At 36.7% G+C, this 23,140-nt stretch overlaps 1 protein-coding gene across 3 annotated transcripts; it reads left to right on the plus strand.

Annotated features, from left to right (window-relative positions):
• The first annotated feature begins 7,292 nt into the window (after nt 1–7,292).
• LOC132626415 (protein argonaute 4-like) lies at nt 7,293–18,021 on the plus strand. 3 transcript variants are annotated; one of them, XM_060341276.1, is made up of 23 exons: nt 7,293–7,450; nt 10,252–10,490; nt 10,581–10,786; nt 10,872–11,096; nt 11,178–11,314; nt 11,409–11,506; nt 11,586–11,683; nt 11,813–11,981; nt 12,069–12,185; nt 12,265–12,372; nt 12,460–12,519; nt 12,623–12,736; nt 12,835–13,000; nt 13,087–13,199; nt 13,308–13,445; nt 13,645–13,775; nt 14,332–14,397; nt 15,029–15,092; nt 15,196–15,307; nt 15,388–15,461; nt 17,222–17,316; nt 17,419–17,450; nt 17,584–18,021. In XM_060341276.1, the coding sequence occupies exons 2-23, from the start codon at nt 10,263–10,265 to the stop codon at nt 17,757–17,759; spliced, it is 2,727 nt and encodes a 908-aa protein (XP_060197259.1). In that variant the 5' UTR covers nt 7,293–7,450; nt 10,252–10,262; the 3' UTR covers nt 17,760–18,021. The 3 variants fall into 3 exon arrangements, with proteins under 3 accessions (XP_060197259.1, XP_060197260.1, XP_060197261.1); XM_060341277.1 differs by having other exon boundaries at nt 7,313–7,450; nt 10,220–10,490; XM_060341278.1 differs by having other exon boundaries at nt 7,344–7,450; nt 10,236–10,490.
• Nucleotides 18,022–23,140: the final 5,119 nt, after the last annotated feature.

Below are 23,140 nucleotides of genomic sequence, written 5' to 3' on the forward strand. Positions count from 1 at the left end.
TCGGATGAAGATATTAGGGTATTAGGAGAAGAAAGTTATATCTCAACCAGTTCAGATGAAGAATGTCAACCATGCCAATTAGGGCAACCTTGTGTTAAACCCAAGGATGATGATGAGTTCTATAAGCTTGTCTCCCAATTTACTGAAAATAGTATCCATGTTTTAGATGGTAATAACCTCTTTGATCTCCTTAAATATATTAAGGATCCCAATCTTAGGTCCCAAATTATAGACCAAATAGGTTCAGAACAGCGGCCCCAAGAGGAACCAACTGCCGTAGAAGTTAGAGAACCTACCGGACCTTATACTATGGCTGGAGTTAAAAAACTCCTTCAAGAACGCCGGAATATTATAAGTACACCGGCAACTACCCAAGATTTAGAAAGAGAAGTTTATAACCTTAAACAAGAAATTTTCACCCTTAGGAGGCACCAAACCACCCTTGATTACCGGGTCTCGCAATTAGAAGGGAAAGGAAAAATCATAGAAACACTACCAGTATATAATACAGTAGAAGATTCACCAGTTGATAACACCGTAGAAACAGTTGCTACGGAAGAAGGAGAAAGCAGTAATCCCAGCTCTAATTTTCTAATAAAATTAGAAGCTGTTACTTCTTTTAAATTTCTTATAAAAATTACTCTCTTGATAGATTACAATTTCAAAAAAGAATTTACTGCTCTAGTTGATAGTGGAGCAGATTTAAGTTGTATTCAAGAAGGATTAATTCCTTCAAAATATTTTCAAAAAACTACTCATAGTTTACGGTCTGCTAGTGGCCAAAAGATGGGTATTACTTATAAATTACCCAAAGCTTATATTTACCAAGACAAGGTTTGCATTCCTGAAAACTTTGTATTGGTAAAAGATATTTCAAATCAAATGATTTTAGGGACTCCATTCATACATAAACTATTTCCTATTCAATGGATGGATGACAAAGGTTTTATAGGAACCTATGATGAAAAACCAGTTAAATTTCAGTTTATAACTGAACCCTTTACAAGAATTTTAAATGAAATTAAAGAGAAGTTGATAAATAAACATCAGCAAATCAATTTTCTTAAACAAGAAATTTATACTCTTCAGATTGAAGATATTTTACAAAATCCTAAATTACAGGAAAAAATTGAGTTTATAAAAAATCAATTTTCTTTACAAATTTGTAATGATCATCCTAATGCTTTTTGGGACAGGAAAAGACACATTGTCACTCTCCCATATGAAGAATCTTTTTCTGAAAAAGATATTCCTACTAAAGCAAGACCATGTCAAATGAATTCCGAATATTTGGAATTATGTAAAAATGAGATTTCTTCTCTTTTACAGAAAGGCCTAATAAGACCTTCGAAATCTCCATGGTCATGCACAGCTTTTTATGTTAATAAACATGCTGAACAGGAACGAGGTGTTCCAAGATTAGTAATAAATTATAAACCCCTTAATAAAGTTTTAAAATGGATTAGATATCCTATTCCTAATAAAAAGGATCTATTAGATCGCCTTCATAATGCGATCATATTTTCTAAATTCGATTTAAAATCAGGTTATTGGCAAATCCAAATAGCCGAAGCAGATAAATATAAGACTGCTTTTAATGTCCCAATAGGACAATTTGAATTGAATGTCATGCCTTTTGGACTGAAGAATGCCCCTTCAGAATTTCAAAAGATTATGAATGATATTTTTATGGCTTATAGCAACTTTATCATTGTTTATATTGATGATATTTTGGTATTTTCAAATACTATTGAAATGCATTTCAAACATCTTGATATATTCAAGAAAGTTATTATTCAAAATGGTTTGGTTATATCTAAGCCAAAAATGTCACTTTTTCAAACAAAAGTCAGATTTCTTGGACATAATATTGAGAAAGGAAAAATTGTTCCTATCAGTAGAAGTATAGAATTTGCTTCTAAATTTCCTGATATTATTATTGATAAAACTCAGCTCCAAAGATTTCTTGGAAGCTTAAATTATATTTCACCATTTTATAAAGATTTGGCCAAGGATACAACTATTTTATATGATAGACTAAAAAAGATTCCAAAACCCTGGACTGATGCTCATACGCAAGCAGTTCAAAAAATCAAAGAGAAAGTTAATAATCTTCCTTGTCTTGCTTTAGCCAATCCTAACTGGCAAAAAATTATTGAAACTGATGCCTCTGATATTGGCTATGGAGGAATTCTTCAACAACTTTCTCCAATTAATAAACAAGAATATTTGGTCCAGTTTTATTCTGGAAAATGGAATAATAGCCAAAAGAACTATGCTACTATAGCAAAAGAAATTCTTGCTATAGTAAAATGTGTTCTTAAATTTCAAGGTGATTTATATAATCAAAAGTTTTTAATAAAAATTGACTGTCAAGCAGCCAAAATTATGTTTAATAAAGATTGCAAACATGATGTTTCTAAACAAATGTTTGCTAGATGGCAAGCTCTTTTAGCACCGTTTGATTTTGAAATTCATTATAAAAAAGGATCAGATAATAGTCTCCCTGATATTCTCACTAGAGAATATTTGAGTTCATAACCATTATTTCCATATTTGCAGGATGAGACCAATGTTGACACCTCCCTCTAATAGAGGAAGGGGAAAAGGACAAAAAGGAACAAGCAGAGGTACTGTTCTTGCTCAAATGGGCAACAGAAGGCTAATAGCCGAAAATATTGCAGAAACTTCTGGTAATACCCAGAAGCAAATTACTTATGCTGAATATTTGGCTTTCATAGAAGCACAAAGGAAAGGGGATAATATGCCTCCATCATATTCCAGTGCTCTCATCATCGATGATAATGGGGACACTGATTCATACGAAGAAAACACTCAACGAGAGTTAATAATTCTCCTTGAGAATGATGACCTCCAATGGAAGGAGGAACCGTGGCAAATAATGCAAAGGTATTTTGATACAGCGTCATACGCCACTCCGACTTATAAATATCGGATGCATTATGAAATGGTCCTTTCTAATACAGGATCAGCTGAATTTCAACATTTTTATCCAGCTAATACCAAGAAAGTTTATAACTTTTCAAAAATTATAATAAAAAAGATCTTTTCTCCAAATGAATGGGGAATAAGTCCATTAAAGGACAGAGATTATATCCACCCAGAATAAAAGGTTCCAGTTAAATTCAATTATTGGGACTATGTGGAAAGCTTTAATAAAGCTTTTTTATACGAGAATGATAATAAAAAACATTCTTGATTTATAAAAATATGTGCCAATGTTTATAAACAGGGAATTCCAAATTGGTTTTATCAATGGTGGATCCATTATGGTCCAACTGTAAAAACTTTACCAGAACCCTTCAAAAGTTTATATACTGAATGGGTTGATGTTTCTCCAAAAATAATAGATTTGGAAAATAATATTACCTTCTCTGAAGAAATATCTAATATGTATTTCTTCATAGAATTTTCCATTCCATGGATTATGAAATGGTCAGTTGAAGTGGGTTATACCCCTCAAAATATGCCTTGCTTAAACAGGATTTTTTATACAAAATTCTGGAAAAAACTACTTCAAAAATCAAAGGATGGTACTATCCCAGGACAAGATTTAATAAATCAGATTAAAACTACTATTGCACATTATAAGGACTCCATTAATTCCAGACAAAAGGAAGTTCCCAGTCCTTTCGAGCACATTGCTCGAAAAATCCAAATGAAGAAAGGAGCAATTCCCCCAGAACAGCTTATAGCCACTTATATGGAGGAATTTAAATCCAATTTAATGCAGCATCTTAATATGGAAGCTATGTCAGACACATCAATGGCATCCGTTGGTCATACCACAGACAATGAAAATGAAGAAGAAGAAGACTATAATACACAGGTCTTAGCAGGAGAATCCCAAAGTCCAGATAATACACAAGACTTCGAGAAATTTGCGGCCCAATTTCTTAGCCAATCGGAAGAATCTTCCAGCACTACAAAAGACAAAGACAAGACATCAATGAAGTGAGTGGTGGGACCCGCCACTAGGCGGCTACTTTTATAAAGAGGGAATCTGCTTTTATAAAGCAACTTTAATTATTAAAAGTTGTAATAATTATATTTTCCACTTTTGGCCACTTTCGGCCACTTTTCTATTTACTTTCCGCCTTTCTTTTTATTTGGGCCATCAGATTGTCGGCCATTTACTTTTTAATTTTGTTGTTTTGTATTCATGATCCGCTATATAAGGATCATCTTTCTAAGTTAGAAGGCAAGTCTTGGACTACCCAAGCACAAGCTCTCTCCAGCTCCCTCCCTTGTAAAAATCTTTCTTACATAAATAAAAGTGTGTTGATACAAATCTACTATATATTAAGTTATGCATATATATGGTATATATATTAAGTTATACATATATATAGTATATATATTAAGTATATATTGTATATATAGTATATATATTAAGTATATATTGTATATATAGTAGATATGTATATATAGTATATATATTAAGTTATACCTATATATATATATATATATTAAGCTATACCTATATATAGTATATAGTACATATATATACATATATATAGTATATATATTAAGTTATGCATATATTTAGTATATATATTAAGTTATACATATATATGGTATACATATTAAGTTATACATATATATAGTATATATATTAAGTATATATTGTATATATAGTATATATATTCTGTATTGCTGACTTGCTGTTAGGCTGTTAGTCAGTAAATATTTAAACTTTAATTATAAAGTTGTATAACATATGTAAATATACCTACAATATACAAATATATATATATAATACAAAAAACAAAAAAAAAAAATATTTAAACAAGTCCAAACCGGACCGGTTCCGGTTTGGACTTTAAAACCGGTTAACCGGAGCCGGTTAGGCGGTTCCGGTTTTGGAACCGGAACCGGCCGGTTTCCTAACCGGTTCCCAGTCCGGTTCCGGTTGGAACCGTTGACACCTCTACTTACACCCTATCCTATTTTTTTTAATGATTCGCAGCCTAATCTATTTATCTTTTTGCAAAATGATGAAACCACTCCATTTTATAGTTGTCCATGAGGACAAAACTGGAATACAATTAATAAAGAGAAAATAACACACATTAAAAAGGAGCTCATGAATAACATTTTTGTAGCAATTAGTAATACTAACCTATCCAAACTACGTGCAAAACGAAAATGAAAAGGGTGCACTCTCTAATCAACATTAAATTAATTTCAAAGTTTTCATTATCAAATCCATATCAGTAAAATTAACTTAATCACAAGAAAAACAGCAAATAATTTGTTTCATTCATCCTTTAAGACAAAGCTGGTCACAATTTAATTAGCCCATCCAAATTACAGTAATATTCAATAGCCAGTAACATAGTGGATGAACTCTGCATCCAACTCCAGGCCTTCCATTGTTTCCGGCGATAACACCTAGCCCCAAATCGACGCTTCCTCCTTGTTCGCTCCCTGAAAATATTGATATCTTTCTGTCCAATTTCTGTGCTTGCCTGCTTCGAACGGCAACGTGTCTGCCCCACCTGAAACATTGTATTACATTGGAAATCTCGGCGAGCTCCCCACTGTCAGCATAGCTCAGTCGAAATTACCCAACGGAAAACACCATCTCCCAATCATCTACGAACTTCCTCACCGTAATGTCATTGTGTGCCTTCATGTTTTTGTTCATTTGCTCTGTGCCCCAGTCTATTGCGTTAGACAAAACTTCCCCTGCAGACACGTAAGTTGGAATGCTCTGAATTGCATTGCTGAAGTATACGCTTCAGCTGGAGACGATGACGGCAATTTACAACCGCTTGGAATGTCGTCATTTTGGAAGATGGAAACTTCTTTGCACGTGTCGCCGCAAGCCAGAGCAAATGCAAAGGGATTGAAATTATGAAATCTCAGTCATTGGATTTATCGTCTCCGTTTCTGCATTTTGATTCAAGAATTCTGGTGGTTTAACAATATTTGGACCAAGAATCGCCCTTTTTGTTGAGAGTTGGCATTATTCATCTGGTTCATTTGGAATGCCAAAAGCTGACCAGAGGGAAGTGGGAATTTGAGTTGTCATTTGGAATTTTAACATTATTCATCTGGTTCATTTGGAATACCATCATTTTTTTTTACTGAGCTCTTTTTTAATCTTGTGTTATTTTCTCTTTATTAATTGTATTCCAGTTTTGCCCCCGTGAGCAACAATAAAAAAGAGTGGTTTCATCATTTTGCAAAAAAATAGATAGACTAAGGTGCAAATCGTTAAAAAAAAGTAGAACGGGGTGTAAATCGCAAAAGAAGCGGTATGTTACGGGTGCAATACGCCGGAGACTCAAGCAACACGCGGGGACCAGAGAGAGACACGAAAAGGAAAAATATAGTGTACAGATTTTGGTGATTTTAATACAGTAATTTATTATTTCCACTATTTACTCTATACAAATTACATTTTCATAACAAGGAATTATAATTTACAAGGAGGGACACGTGGGGATCAGATAGAGACATAAAAAGGAAAAGAAGTGTTTGTTTATATAGACACGGATCGCAATAATCTCTATGATAATTTATATTTTGGTGATTTTAATATTTATTTTCAATTAGTGTTTTAAAAGGCGAGAGTCTAAGATGGGAACGTTTTACGTCTGTCCCAGTGGGGCGTAAGCCCATGGGATTTTAATTTTTAATATTTTATAAATAATATAATTATAATAAATACTTTTAAATAGATGAAATAATCATATTTAAATTACATCCCGCATAGTCACTTTTCACAATATATAACATTATACATCTGGACAATATATCAACTTTGTATAAAAGTGTATAATAATTTATAAAGTGTACTAATGTATAAGAGGATTATATATTTTGGTCATTTTTTTTTCCCACTATCACTCTATGCAAATTAAATTTTCACGCACAAGAAATATACTAATTTATAAGGAGGGACACGTGGGGACCAGAGAGAGACACAAAAAGGAAAAATAGTGTATAGAAAAGGAAAGATATATTAATTATATTTTGGTGATTTTAATACAGTAATTTATTTCCACTATTTACTCTACCCAAATTACATTTTCACAACAAGGAATTATACTCTAATTTACAAGGAGGGACACGTGGGAGCCACAAACAGGAAAAGAAGTGTTTATATAGACAACATGGATAACAATAATCTCCATAATAATTATATTTTGGTGATTTAAATTTTTTCCGCTATTTACTCTATACAAATTAAATTTTAACACATAAGAAATTACTCCATAAATTATAAGTAGGGACACGTGGGGATCAAAGAGAGAGACACAAAAAAGGGAAAAGGCAGTATTTTAGGCAGAGTCGTAACTGTTGGGAGTACTAAATACTCAGTCCACTTTTACTCTCTCATAAAACATTGTCACTCTCTTTTCTCGTGTTCTCATTAGGGTTTTCTTTCTTTGATTCATCTGCCTCCTTTCAGCTCGAGGTATAATCCTTAACACAAATTATTTGTTTTCTTCAAGTATTTGTTGTGGATTTTGTGTTTTTTTCTGGTTACAAATCGGTCAATGTTGCTTTGTTTTTAGTGTTTTTGGTCGAAGAATTATGGGGTTTGTGTTTTTCGTGATGGAAGTTAATGGGTTTTTGCTGAAATAGGATTTGTAGCAAATTTTAGTGTTTTCTTGAAGTACTTTGTGTTTTTCTGGTTACAAATCGGTCAATGCTGCTTTAGTTTGAGTTTTTTGGTCTACAAATTCCGGGTTTTTTTGTTTTTGGTTGATAGTTTTTTTTTGTGTTTTTAATTCTGGGGTTTGTGTTTTTTCTGCTGTTTCCGATGAAGGTTGATGTTTCTTTTGCTGAAATATGATTTTAAGTGTTGGAATATGAGGATTTTTCTTTCTATCTTGTTTTTTTCTTAAACTTCTTGGCTTGCATGTGTATTATTTCATGCATTTTGAAGTATTTTGTGTTTTTATTGGTTAAGAATCGGTCAATGATGCTTTAGTTTGAGTGTTTTTGGTCGAAATCTGTTGGGGTTTGTATTGTTTTTTCTTATGACAAAAAATTGGTGTTTTCTTGAAGTATTTTGTGTAGATTTTGTGTTTTTCTGGTTAAAAATGGTGAATGATGCTTTATTTGAGTGTTTTTTGGTCGAAAAATCATGGGGTTTGTGTTTTCTCTCCTTATGGTTAAATTTTGGTGTTTTTCTGGGTATGAGTCGTTAATGCTGATTTAGTTTGACTGTTTTTTGGTCGAAAACTATTGGGTTTTCTGTTTTTTTTTTGTCTGATGAAGGTTGATGGGATTTTCCTGAAATTTAATTTTTGCTGCTTTGGTTTGAGTGTTTTTTGGTCGAAAAAGTGGATTTTGTGTTGGAATATAAGGATTTTTCCTTCTGTTTTATTTTTTGGGAATGTCATGGCTTGCATGTGTCTTTTTAGTAAAATTTGATGATCTCTTGAAGTATTTTGTGTTTTTTCTGGTTACAAGTCGGTCAATGCTGCTTTAATTTGAGCGATTTTAGTCCAAAAATTTCGGTTTTTTTCACTGAAATATGATTTGTAAAGCAAATTTTGGTGTTTTGTTGAAGTATTGTGTTTTTTCTTGTTAAAAATTGGTCAATGCTTCTTTATTTGAGTGTTTTTTGTCGAAAAACTCTGGGGTTTTTGTGTTCTTGGTTGAAAAACTTTGGGGTTTGTGTTTTTTTTCTTTTTTTCTGATGCGTCTGATAGGTTTTGCTGAAATAAGATTTTTTTTTAAACCTGGAAACTGAAGAAGACAAAAAACAAAAGAAAAAGGAAAATGTGGATTTAAGTGTTGGAATATCAGGTTTTTTTTGCTGAAAGTTGATTTTTCTTTGTTAGAACTGGAAAAAGTGGATTTAAGTCTTGGAATATCAGGGTTTTTCTTTGTTTCCTTTTTTTTTTTTTGGATTTCAAGGCTTGCATGTGTGTTATGTTGATGCATTTTTTAAGTATTTTGTGTTTTCTGGTTAAGAGTCTGTCAATGCTGCTTTAGTTTGTGAGTGTTTTGGTAGAAAAGTTCTGGGGTCTTTGAAGTCTGTTAAAACCCTTAAATTTTTTTTGGGGTTTGTTTGATTTTTGTTCTGATGAAAAGTTTCTTGACTGTTTGAACTTATGCTGAAATGTTTTTCGAAAACCAGAAACTGAAGAATGTAGAAACATTTCAAAATAAAAAGAGAGAAAAACTAACAAAAGAAGAGTTTTAACTCTGAGAAGTCCGTGTATTTGTATCTTCCTTTTATGTGAGGTTTTCTTGCCTTGCATGTTATATGGCTTCATTTATAAGGTCTGCGTACACTCTACCCTCCTCAGAGGTTTTCTTGCCTTGCATGTTATATGGCTTCATTTATAAGGTCTGCGTACACTCTACCCTCCTCAGACCCCACCATGTGGGAATACAATGGGTATGTTGGACTTTTTGTTGAACATTACTCTGTTGTAGTGGTTGAATAGTTAGTGAAACCTTTTTGATATTTGTAGTATTTTTAAATGAAAAATTTCTGGGGTTTTGTGGATCTAGTGAGATGACTTGTATTTCTGCTGGAATGTATTTTCTAAACGTGGAATAGAAGAAGACAAAGAACTCAAAAAAAGAAACAAAAAGTTAACATGAAATAAAGAACAAAGAAACAAACCTTGATTTTGTGTGTGAAATATCAGAGGTTTTCTTTCTGTTTGTGATTTTATTATCTTGCTTGTGTGTATTATGGATTGATTTGTTGAAATTGATATACTTGTGCTATTCTGTTTGTGAATTTTTACGTTTTCCACTCAGCTATCTTTTCTCTGTTTATAGTATGCTGTGATTTGGTCCCTTCCTGTGGCAGTCTTGCAAGTGTGTCTGTTTTAGGTTTGAAGGGTTTGGTCTTCTTGATGTTTTGCTGAAAAACCATTGGTTTGAAATTGAATGAAGCAGCTTAGCTAGTATTTCCCTAAAGACCTGCTTATATTTGCTCTCTCTAAATAACACCTGTTTGTTTCTGTAGGTTTTTCTTTCAGCGTTTTTTTTATGACATTTGTTAGAGTTAGTGCCAAAAACAAGTTTGTGTTGTTGAGTTTTACTTCTGGGCTCAAAACCTTTAATATGGTTTACTGCATGTCTTTGTCTATTCTAGTCTGCATGTTTTTGTTTAGGTTGAAGTTTGTAGTAAGAACTGAATGTGCTTCTATGCTTTTAGTTTTTCTTCCATTGATATGTTATTTGTTCTTTCTGCATGGCTTCTTTGCTTTAGTTTGTCTGAAATTCAGATTTTCTACTTCATAGAGGATCTTGATATGGCTGAAGAAGAAACGAATGGAGCAGCAGAGGGTCTGCCGCCGCCTCCCCCTGTTCCACCAGATTTCACTCCTGCTAAAACAGAACTAGAGCCTGTGAAGAAGAAGGTTCTACGTGTTCCAATGGCCAGACGTGGCATTGGAAACAAGGGACAGAAGATTCAAATCCTGACTAATCACTTCAAAGTGAATGTGACCAATGTGGATGGGCACTTCTTTCACTACAGTGTATGTTTATGTACCCGTCTTCTTCTTTTTTTTTTGGTTCTCTATAGTTTATAATTCCCTGCCCTTGTTAAACTCTCTTTTTTTTGACAGGTGGCCCTTTTCTATGAAGATGGTCGGCCAGTAGATGGCAAGGGAGTTGGCAGAAAGGTCTTAGATAGAGTCCACGAGACCTATGATACAGAGTTAGCTGGTAAGGAGTTTGCTTACGACGGCGAAAAAAGCTTGTTTACCATTGGAGCACTGCCTCGAAACAAGATGGAGTTTACTGTTGTCCTAGAGGACGTGACATCAAACAGGTTAGTTTTCTAGATGCCTGAATCTTACTTGTTTCCCAGTCATTGTACCAGTTTTGACTGTCTGTTTACCACTTTTCATCTTCAGGAACAATGGTAATAGCAGCCCTGGTGGACATGGAAGTCCAAATGACAATGACAGGAAAAGGCTAAGGCGTCCTTACCAGTCCAAAACTTTCAAGGTGGAGATCAGTTTTGCTGCAAAAATCCCGATGCAGGCGATTGCAAACGCACTGCGTGGTCAAGAATCGGAGAACTCTCAAGAGGCCTTGAGAGTTTTGGATATCATCTTAAGGCAGCATGCTGCAAAACAGTATGTAATTTTTGTTTCTTTTCACTTGAGGGTTCAAGTCTCTATTTCCTCGCTTCATTTAGTTCATGTTCTTTGTATCAGGGGTTGCTTGCTTGTTAGACAATCCTTTTTTCACAATGATCCGAAGAACTTTGTTGATGTTGGAGGTGGTGTCCTTGGTTGTCGAGGATTCCATTCCAGCTTCCGGACCACCCAGAGTGGCTTGTCCCTGAACATTGGTAATGACTCTAGTTGTTAATATTTCAAGTATCACGTTTCATATTTCTATGATAGCACAGTGATTTTAATGCTCTCCTTTTGCTTCAATTGCAGATGTGTCTACAACAATGATTATCCAGCCTGGGCCTGTAGTGGACTTTCTGATAGCAAATCAAAATGCTAAAGATCCTTTTTCACTGGATTGGGCAAAGGTAGATTCTTGTTTCTGGTTCTGTTTATCTAGTTAATGTGAATTGTAGCTAAGCAGGGATTGTTTACACAATTTATTAGGCCAAACGTGTACTCAAGAATTTGAGGGTGAAGACAAGTCCCACTAATCAAGAGTACAAGATTACTGGATTAAGTGACAGACCTTGTCGTGAGCAATTGTACGCATTCATTTCTTTCTTTCATTCATTATTGCTTCTTATCTAACCTTGCCTTGATTAAGTAGCGCTTGCAGGTATCTAATTTGCAGAAGCAAGATGGTTAAAACTCATCTTCTTTTTCCATTTTAGGTTTACCCTGAAGCAGAAAGGGAAAGATGTGGACGGTGAGGTCCAAACTACAGAAATTACTGTGTATGATTACTTTGTCAACCACCGGAACATAGAGTTGCGTTATTCTGCTGATTTACCCTGCATTAATGTGGGGAAGCCTAAACGGCCAACCTATTTCCCTATTGAGGTAAAAGCCTCTGGTTAAAATTAGAGGCCTATGTTTACTTGTTTCCTGTTCGTACGATAACATCAAGTTTTTTTCTGATTGTTTCAGCTCTGCTCTTTGGTGTCGTTACAAAGATACACAAAATCTTTGTCCACTTTCCAGAGGTCTTCATTGGTGGAGAAATCTAGGCAAAAGCCTCAGGAGAGGATGAATGTCCTAAGCAATGTAGGTTTTTCCTAAATTGAAAGAATCTACCACAGTTTTCTGGTGAAATAGGCACTAATTATTTTGTGAATTGGTGTAGGCTCTCAAGATCAACCAATATGATGCAGAGCCCCTGCTTCGTGCCTGTGGAATATCAATTAGCAGTAACTTCACTCAAGTTGATGGACGTGTTCTTCCTCCCCCAAAGGTATTTAATTTATAATCACTTCTCGGCTAGGAACTCATGTATTGAATTTGGAAATTCAGTCTGCCCTTACTTTTTATATTTCATCAGTTGAAGACAGGTAATGATGACTTTGTCCCTCGCAACGGCAGATGGAATTTCAATAATAAGGTTCAGAACTCCTCCTTTTGATATGATATTTTCCTCTGGATCTATATACTTAAGCCTCATTGTTCGTTTGAATCTTCTTTTCACCTTTTATATGTAATGGCAGAGACTTGTTGATCCAACGAAGATAGAACGCTGGGCTGTTGTCAATTTTTCTGCACGCTGTAATATACAAGGGCTAATCAGTGATCTGATTAAATGTGGAAAGCTGAAAGGAATTGTAAGTTTCCTCAAATTCGTAATTACTAGAAAACTGACTGTGAAGATAAAAGACTGATCATTGTTCCTTTTTTATTTTTTTAAATAAAACTTGTTTAGATGGTGGAAGATCCATTTGATGTTTTTGAAGAGTCTCCACAAGTCAGAAGGGCTCCACCACTCGTTAGAGTTGAGAAAATGTTTGAACAAGTCCAGTCTAAACTTCCTGGGGCACCGAAATTTCTGCTTTGTCTGCTTCCCGAGAGGAAAAACTGTGATGTATACGGTTAGTATGATGTGCTTGTACTCTTGATTAGTAGATACCTCCAACAGTTAGATAACTGATGTGAAATATCTTATTTGAACTCACAGGACCATGGAAGAGAAAGAATCTGGCTGAGTATGGCATTGTTACCCAATGTATAGCTCCCACAAGAGTCAATGATCAATATATCACAAATGTCCTCCTGAAGATAAATGCAAAGGTGAGAGTTCTGAGCCCATCAGTTGTGTGCTATCATTCTGAGCCATCTAATTTTTCCCACCTTTCCTTGCTTCTTTGTGTTCCTAATCATCTTATTTCTTTGTGGCAGCTTGGTGGTTTAAATTCGATGTTGACTGTTGAACATTCTCCTTCGATCCCTATGGTATCTAAGGTTCCCACCATTATTCTAGGGATGGATGTGTCCCACGGCTCTCCTGGCCAATCTGATGTTCCGTCCATTGCTGCGGTATGATCTGTCAAGTTTCATTAAATCAAATTTTTGTTTCCTTTTTAACCAATCAGATCTATGATTATTTATTTGTTTTGGTACTTAAAAAAGCAGTCGCCTAATGTTTACAAGGACTTGAAGGGACATATGTGGCATTTTCCTCCCTCTCGAAATTTATAATGATTTCTCTCTGTCTGTTCATTGGTAACTTGACCAGGTTGTCAGCTCAAGGCAGTGGCCTTCGATATCTCGTTACAGAGCTTCAGTTCGCACTCAGTCTCCTAAAGTGGAGATGATAGACAACTTATTTAAACGTGTTTCCGACACTGAAGATGAGGGAATAATGAGGTGAGTTTGCTTTTTCAGGTTTGCCTTTTTTTATTGGGTGGGGACTTCAGTTGGGGCTACTCACAATTACTTAAGCTACTCACAATTACTTAATGTACACAAGAGAGCAAATCAACCTCTATGGTGGTGCTCACTCCTTGTTTGTTTTGGGTCTCGAATGGAGTGCTCTTTACCTTGACAAGGTTTTGGCCTAATGCGTGTTGGGGCGGGGAAGCTGCATTAGTGAATATTTTATTTTAGTTAGATTTGCATGTGGAATATTAACTTTTTGGGTCTTGAGTGTGTTAGTTTAACAGAACATTTTGATCCATCATGTGGATACTAAATTGATTGGATTTTATGCTTGTAGCTATAGATAAAAGCAGTGGTCCCAGTGAATAAAGTATGCTTTAGTTTGGAATAATATACTGTAGCAACAACATACCCAGTATATTCCCACCAAAGCGGGGTCCGGGGAGGGTAAAGTGTATGCAGACCGTACCCCTACCTTGTGAAGGTAGGGAGAATCTACTCTATTGTAGCATTTCCCAGAAATAATTATGCTACTGAATTGCAGGGAGGCTTTGCTTGATTTTTATGTGAGTTCTGGAAAAAGGAAGCCTGAGCATATAATCATATTCAGGTGATTTTCCATCCGTCTCTCTTATATTCCATTTAATTCCTGCGAATTTTGTGCTATATACAAGTGCCATTTTGTTGTGTAAATGTTTGTTTTAGGTTTACAGTATCTATGTTATGTTGACTAAATGCTCCAAATACTGGCATTGGCATGAGATGAAAGTGAAATTAAAGTCGATGACCCAGTTGGGCATGAATAAAAACTTTGAAAAAGGACCTTCTTGTAACAGTATACAGGCACCTGAGATGTTAGCTACTCTCATCTGGAGAAAGCCACATAAAATATTTGTAAGGTCATGGTCTGAGTGTTCGTTGATGCTGATTCTGGGTTGCAAACAATTTGAGAGTAGCTTATATATGACATGTATTTTGTTGGCCGTGTAGATTGATATTCCTAGTTTGACTTTTTCCTGAGATGAAATTCTTCATCTGCAGTTCATTATGTGGTACTTGTGGTTCTGATATTATTTTCCACCGTTTGTTGTCTTTCATGATGTAACCTTGTTCTTTTTCCACTTTTTGTAATTCTCTGTCTTAGAGCAATAAACTTCGTACATGCGTGCGCCCTGGGGCTTAGTACAAGTGACAAAGGTTTGATATAATCGTAGTTATTAATTATCTTGTTTAAATTTCAGGGACGGAGTCAGTGAATCTCAATTCAATCAAGTGTTGAATGTTGAGCTGGATCAGATCATTGAGGTGCTTTTGCCTGATAAATTATATCTTGATGAATAGTGAGCTTGACTCAGGGAAACCAATATATAATTTTACGTTATCATTGGTTTCATTTGTTGATTAATAGGCTTGCAAATTTTTGGATGAGAAGTGGAACCCCAAATTTGTGGTGATAGTTGCCCAGAAGAATCACCACACTAAGTTTTTCCAGCCGAATGATCCGAATAATGTTCCTCCAGGTACCACGTGAAGTCAGTAGATATTTGTTGCAACTAATGCACCGGATGAAATTGCTTGCTTACATATTCACTTCGTGCAGGCACAATTATAGACAACAAAGTCTGTCATCCTAGGAATTATGACTTCTATTTGTGCGCCCATGCTGGGATGATTGTAAGTCTTATGTTCTTTAGTTTTCTTTTCCATCTCTCTTTTCGTAGTACTAGTTTTTGGTACTTCATTCTTTGATTATTCTTTTGGTTCATCATTTGTTCTCTTCTATTGTTGTTTTGAGTTTAGACCGACTATGCTGTATGGGGCGGAGTGTTGGCCAGTTAAGATCTCTCACGTTCAAAAGATGAAAGTTGCTGAGATGAGAATGTTGAGATGGATGTGTGGCCACACCAGGAGTGACGGGATTAGGAATGAGGATATTCGGGATAAGGTGGGGGTGACCTCGGTGGAAGACAAGATGCGAGAAGCGAGATTGAGATGGTTTGGGCATGTGAAGAGGAGAGATACAGATGCCCCAGTGCGGAGGTGTGAGAGGTTGGCCATGGATGGTTTCAGACGAGGTAGGGGTAGGCCGAAGAAGTATTGGGGAGAGGTAATTAGGCACGACATGGCGCAATTACAGCTTACCGAGGACATGACCTTAGATAGGAGGGTTTGGAGGGCCCAAATTAGGGTAAAAGGCTAGTAGATAGTCTCGTTATCCGTTCTTATTAGTAGTCGCATTATTGCAATATAATTTCTTGTGTTCCGATTTCTGCTATTATCTGTTATTATCTGTTATTTCTTGTTCTTTGGTTATCCTGTGTCATCTGCTTCGATTTCTGCTATTATCGGTTATTTTCTGTGCTCTGATTATCCTGTATTATCTGTGTCGCTTGCATTATTTCATTTTCATATCGCTTTAAATCTCTTATCCGAATCTCTTAACCTTATCTAACCTTATCTGATTTCCTTTTATGTTGTTATTGAGCCGGGGGTCCTTGGTAGGAGTCAGGTCTGCGTACACTCTACCCTCCCCAGACCCTATGATGTGGGATTTCACTGGGTTGTTGTTGTTGTTGTATTGTTGTTTTGAGTTTGCAGTGTGTTTGTCCTATACAATAACTTGATGTGTTAAAAGATCCTCCCCTAAGCTGAAAAACTTCTGAATTTTTATATGAAATAGGGCTGAGAAAAGCTTGATCCTAACTCCTTGAAAGTTTTGTAGTTCAATCACGTGTGTATCATGTGATTTGCTTGCAATGGGAAACTGTAAGCTGCTAATATTTGATTCTACCGTTCAGATCCTATTTAGTAGCTTGGTCCTTGCTAATTAGGATGCTGGTGCAGCATAGTTTAATCTATAGTACAAAAGGTTTTTTGCCCCACTCCCGAGTCCAATGACAGCTTTCTGGCCACTTTCAGTTGTCTAATTTCTTTGTATAATTGATATTTTTGGAGAACACTATTATTTCATTCAATGGGAAGGGAAGAATAAAACAGGAAATGTTCCCATTTTTGGTGCTTGCTGGGTCAAATAAGGGGACAGAGGGAGGGACATCTACCTTTCTGGTGATTGGAGGTTCAACCAGATTCTAGGATTTGGAGGGAGGCAGATGCTGTATTACATTATCTGCATGGTCATTGTGTGTAATTCTCCTTGTTTGTGTGTTAGGGTGGGTGAGGGAGAACCATTTAGATCAGTCTGTCCAACCTTTTATGGGCAATTTCCCTTGTTTTTGGTTGCATTGGCATATATCTTTTTGTCGATATGCTGAATGTTGGTTTCTAAATGCAGTATTTCGTCTTTCAAAGCTTAGCTAGCATCTGTATGCTGAATGCTGTTGAATCATTTACAATTAATCAATCAACTGTGCCACAATCCTATATAAGTTGGGGTCCGTGATCTATATGCTTATTTGACAATGATTATTTTGTAGGGTACCACTCGTCCTACACACTACCATGTGTTGTTTGATGAACTTGGTTTCTCGGCTGATGATCTGCAGGAGCTTGTTCATAATCTCTCATATGTGTAAGTATTGCATTAAGTATCTTGTAGCAGCTATTAGTTTCTTCTCAGTAGGTTTACTGCCAAATGTTGCTATTAACAATATTGTCATATCAAACCTTGCAGGTACCAGAGAAGCACCACTGCTATATCTGTTGGTAAGTCTCATTTCCATTGTAAATACAGTTGTGCCAAGACCTTGATTATGTTAAAATAAATACAATACATCACTCTTCTACCTTCTCTTTTTCGTTGCACTTATTGTACTCAATTCGTTGTGTTTACATGCAGTTGCTCCTATCTGTTATGCTCATCTGGCTGCAACTCAGATGGGGCAGTGGATGAAGTTTGAGGATACATCAGAAACGTCCTCTATGCGTGGTGGAGTGACGAATGCTGGAGCTGTTGCTGTTCCCCAGCTTCCAAAGCTTGAGGAGAAAGTCTCCAGCTCTATGTTCTTCTGCTGAGGTCTTGTTTAGCCCGTCACCTGCTTGCTTTTAAGTGTGGTTAATGGATACTTGGTTTGTGAATAGTTCCTTTCTGGTTTAAAACTCTACTCTTTAGGTGAATGACTATGCTCTGCTTTATCGGTTTAGGACCATGTTGAAACCCCTCCCATAACATCTTTTGCTTTGTGGACACTCTTCACTTATTTTGTTTTGTATACCCTATTTTGGTGGGGTTTAAAACTGCTAAGTTGTGGGAAAAGACCATTGTCGGTTTGCAGTAGTTTTTATGCCTTCAGTGCTCTTATTTTTGGACTTGCAAACAGGTTAAATACTCAAGAGGTTCCTATGGTGGACTTGTCTCCTGGTATTATGTTATGTCAGAATAGAATATCAATTCCCTTTTACCGAGTTTAACGTACCAGTTCTTTTTCATCCTTAAAGAGGGATGCATATTTAACGTATCAGTACACATTGTGAAACTTTATCTTGTAGTAAATGATATTGTTTGAAATTGTTGTACTTAGGGAAAGAACAAGTTGCTGTGTATGATTGACTGAGTTTTAGTGGCGAAATTTTGTAGGAGTTCCGCCGAGAATGGTGGCATTAAATTGAAAGAGGAGAGGATAGTACTTCGAATGCTTTTTCCATCATCAATTTTCCCTTTTTAGTGAAAGATAACTTGAACAAAAATTTTTTTGCTCGTTGACCTAACTACAACATTAAAGAATGTAATTCTCAATAAACAATTTCTGTAATATTCTAGATAACGCGTTATGGATTTTTGTTAAGTCATATATTTGTATTAACGCTTAAACCTCTTTCCTCTAGGATCGGTCATAAAAGAATCTTTTATCATATTTGAAGTTCATTCGAAGGCGCCATGTCATATTTTTTCCTTATTTTTGTGTACGTGGTAATCAATGTTTCTGAGGAAGGAAGGATAAAAATTACACTTCATTAACAACAATGTAAAACTTAGGATGGAACTTCTTCACGAGAAAAAGGCCAATCTGAGTAGAAAACTGTAAATACAAGGAACTTACTGGAGATTGGAAGTCTACTTGAGATGGGCTAAAGAGGGTGATCTAGACACTAGCTTCTCTCATGCATCCATCACCCAAAAAAGATGGAAGTTATCCATTCATAGGATCAAGACTGAGGATATGATCGATGGGTAGAAGATGAAGTCAAAATTTCTATCAATCTTTTGTCTTCAGAGTAATCTAGATGAATATGTTTCTGATAATGAGAATGAGATACTACTCACAGCTACACCAATACTTCAAACAAATTATTTTCTCAATGAACCCCGACTCTGATCCTGGACTTGATGGCTACAACCTCTTTCTTTCAGGAGACACGATAAATACTTACTAAAGGTCTGATTAACTTAGTGTGTGTTTTCCTTGGAAAGATCCTATGTAAGGCAAGTAAGTGCCTCTGACTATGATAACACTGCCTCCCATTTTGTGCTATTTCTTATATTGCTTATTATGCTTCTATATTGATATTGATCATGCTTTACATACTCAATGCATTCTTCGTACTGACGTCCTTTTATTTGTGGACGCTGCGTCATGCCCGCAGGTGCACAGGGAGACAGGATCGATCCATAGCTATATTCTCAGAGACTACATAGCAGATCTCCGTTTCATTCGAAGCCATAGCTTTTGGGTACTTATTCTTTTGTGTATATAATTATGGGCATAGCGGGGTCCTGTCTCGCTTATGTGATATGTTATACTCTTCTTAGAGGCTCGTAGACATGTGAATATGGTTAGATGTGTCTGGCCTTTTCGGCCTATATTTTGTATATTATTTTGATAGCCTTGACAGCTCATGTACATTGACGTGGTATAGATGCCAACCATGATATGAAAGCATTGTCGTCCAATGGGACTAGCATGAATGGTGATTAGAAATGTATGTTTAATTATGTGGCTCACCTAAATGTAAGTGAAGTGTAAGCCAAGGGGTGCCCGGGCGGGCTAGCACCGGGCGCTCGTCGCGGCCCTCTAGGCGGGTCGTGTTACTAACACATAGGTATCTTGATTCTTGCCTCTTGATCTTTGTTTTCTCTTAGTTTGGAGTGGGGTATGCTTAGAGAAAGGTTTTGGAGCTCTCAAGACTTTTGGAAATGTGGGAAATCAGATAAAAGAACAAGGGTCATCTATTTATAACAAAAAATAAAAATCTGCCCCATGGACTTATACAGATCACTTATACGGTCCGTATAATATTATACAGTCCGTATAAGTGGACCGTATAACACCACCACGAACATATCCCTCTCTGTAAGGGTCATGTTATATGGACCCCCTTTATACGGACCGTATAAGTTGTCGTATAACTGACAGTTATCCGAACTTTCTCTCGTTGATTCGCTTGACTTACAATCCTTGTGGAACCTTCTTGGCACTTATATAACACTTCATTAACTATTCAATAGGCCCTATATCAGCCCCTCAAGACATTACCAAATAAATATTAGCTCAATTACAGCGAAAACCTTTCCGAACACGACTTACATTTCCCTTCCTTCAACAAACTAAATTTCACATATTCATATGACTTCAAAATCTTATAGTATGCACTTTAAGCTATCTAATACTTTCCTTAATCTCATAAGGGTTCCATAATAACCTTAAGCTCCCGTTAGCCTACTCACAAGGCGACAATTCGAAATTTTCGAGATGTAACAAGTACTCTATTCATGTCCCACAAAACATTCCTTAAGATACCTTCCCAAACTCGTTGGATTATTATTATTATGGAACTATCGCCATCGCTATATCTTACCTTGAAGGAACAAGTATCATAAGGTGAGATCAATCACAATGAATAATTTCAAAGGTTAGGAATAAGCTCAATAATATCATAAGGATCATGAGATTCATAGGCTTCTAGAATTTGTGGAAGCAACGATATTATGGATATAGTACAAAGGTTTATAACAAGGAATCATGCCTTTAGAAAGAAAGGGTTTAGCCTTACATACCTTTCGGTCTTCTTAGGCACCCAACGTTTATTCTCCCAAGCTCGTATGTCTACATATAAATCATTCATACTATAATTAGACTCATTTCCACACACTTGTCTCAAACATTTAAATGAAATCCCTTTTTGAATCTGCCGAAATTCGGGCAGCATTTCCCCTGTTTATATGCCTAGCCGAAAATCATAATCAGCAACCAACAACAATACCAATATCAACCACAATATTATCAATACCAATATATTCCATAAAATATCCCACAGGACATTTGTCCAATTTTTCCACCAACAAATCCACTATACAATTATTCAACAACTCTACTTCCATAAATAAACTTATATCCATATCTATAAGGAGAGATTCATACCTTATTCTCGCTAGTACCATGATATCTCCAATATTTGCCTTGAATTCCAACTAATATTCACCGCAATACGATAGTATAATCGCAACTACGCGCTGTCTTGATCATCATTCCACGAACTTGTACTTAAATTTAGCAAACGTTCATTTGGAAGTACGGGGTGTAACATATATCATCTCTATCAACTCCGGCCGCCAAGGAATCCTTGCAAGCTCTATCCAATCTCCTATCCTCATCATCATTATCAATGTCGTGCTCACTCTCATTCTCTTCTTCCTCCTCATCGGCTTCCTCAGAAGCAAGGTCATCTTGTGGCTTGGTGGGGTTTTTGGCGAAAAACTCTACCGCCGATGGTAAGATAGGGAATATGGGATGGGTCAGACACCTAACTCTCTGCACAGGCCTGTGCCAAATCAGCTCTAATAGAGGGTAGGTCCTCCACACTGCCACCTTCGACTGGCTCCAATCGGAGTTCAAGTGACTGCAACCGATTGTTTATTTTATTCTGTTCCCTTTTCACTTCTTCAAGTGATGTAGCATATGGTTCCAATGCAAGCTCAATTTCATCCTTGATAAACACAGGTAGCTCATTCACCAGCTTGTTCACTTTGGCATCTGCGAGTCGGATCAATCGCATACCCTCCCTTGGGATATTGGACCCCGATGCTGAAGCTGAGGAGGTGGCCCTGGAGGTGGAAGGGGTTGTGTCTGTAGCTGCTGCCAGAGTGCCTGAAAGCTCGAGACCCGAGTGGGCAGCAGGAATAGTCGTGCTCTGACTCTGAATGCCAATAATGTGTGGGTCTAGCTCTGCAACTGATCCCTGAGGTTGCTCAGCCTCCTTTCTCCTTTTGACCCCGGGTTCGAGTCTTGTGATGTCAATAGTTTGATCTGCTGTTAAAGGTATATCAATCCTCTCTAACTAGGGAACCCCAACTTTTTGACAATGGGCAGTGATCATGCAAGGAAAGGGCAATGATGTATTTTTATGTTAGGCCCATTCCTTTATCTCTTGTTGGATAATCTCTCCCAAATTTATTAGATACCCTGACATGAGAGAGACGATCAGGACTGACTTCTCAATGGAAATTCCAGTATCTTTCTTGCATGGTAGGATTTTGGAGGACACGATGGACAGCCAAAACTTAACTTGAAGGCTGAGGGTACTCTTGGGGATGACGACTGCCTGATCTATCCAGTTGGGTGTCCCAGTAGAAATAACCGACGATGCCCACTCACGATATTCAGTTGGAACTTCTTTTTGCCGAGTATACTCAAAATAAGCAGGTGGCCATCGCCCCCTCAATTCACCTTCCCGACGCCCACATATGTACAGGTTTATTAACTCAGTAGAACAATCCACCGCAACACCCCTCACTGGCACCCAATTAATATGGTCAGTTAATCTTTTCGGTTGACGACGCCCTCGTTTGTTGACGACGCCCTTGTTTGTTGTTCAACAAGGCCCCATAGTTGGCATAAAATTCACGGACTAATGTTTGGCAGTACTCTCCTGGAGGGTTCAGGAATGACTCCCACCTTTAAGCCTCTAGCTTCTGTACTAATCCGCGAGTAAGGTTTCTCTTCATGGAGTCCCCGAGTAAGGTTTCCGTCATCCTTAACTTTGCACCACAAATAGTACAGAGCCTTGGATCCCACAACAAAAAACCAGAGCTCATGCTCTGCCTTTCTTTGCCTCATCTCGGCATCAATATCACTTTCCAGCCCCCCCCGTTGTTACTCTAGCAGGTTGAGATGCTTGTGGGACAACCGTAGCTGTAGATGCCCCTTCTTCAAACTGAGGGACATCGGCCATAGGGGCCTTTTGTTTCGCAGCCCACTTGCCTGCTTATCCGCAGCTAGGGGGTATTCTTTGATCGGTTGGTTCTTTCCATCCTGCAAGAACATGTGCAAACTATATTTATGATGATCTGAATTGCAAAATACAAAACCAAAATAGCAGATGAAAATCCAAGCAATGCATTGTTGTTGTTGACACCATCTGTGAGCACAACATGCGGGACGCATAGCATGACTTACGTC

Source organism: Lycium barbarum, chromosome 2, assembly GCF_019175385.1.
Source record: "Lycium barbarum isolate Lr01 chromosome 2, ASM1917538v2, whole genome shotgun sequence".
NCBI lineage: Eukaryota > Viridiplantae > Streptophyta > Magnoliopsida > Solanales > Solanaceae > Lycium > Lycium barbarum.

What these genes read in the sequence shown, in the direction of transcription:
- LOC132626415 (XM_060341276.1), top strand. Translation starts at nt 10,263, where the DNA reads ATGGCTGAAGAAGAAACGAATGGAGCAGCAGAGGGTCTGCCGCCGCCT. An exon ending in AGACCTTGTCGTGAGCAATT is followed by an intron (nt 11,684 to 11,812) that starts GTACGCATTCAT and finishes TTTCCATTTTAG; the next exon opens with GTTTACCCTGAAGCAGAAAG. An exon ending in GAAAAACTGTGATGTATACG is followed by an intron (nt 13,001 to 13,086) that starts GTTAGTATGATG and finishes TTGAACTCACAG; the next exon opens with GACCATGGAAGAGAAAGAAT.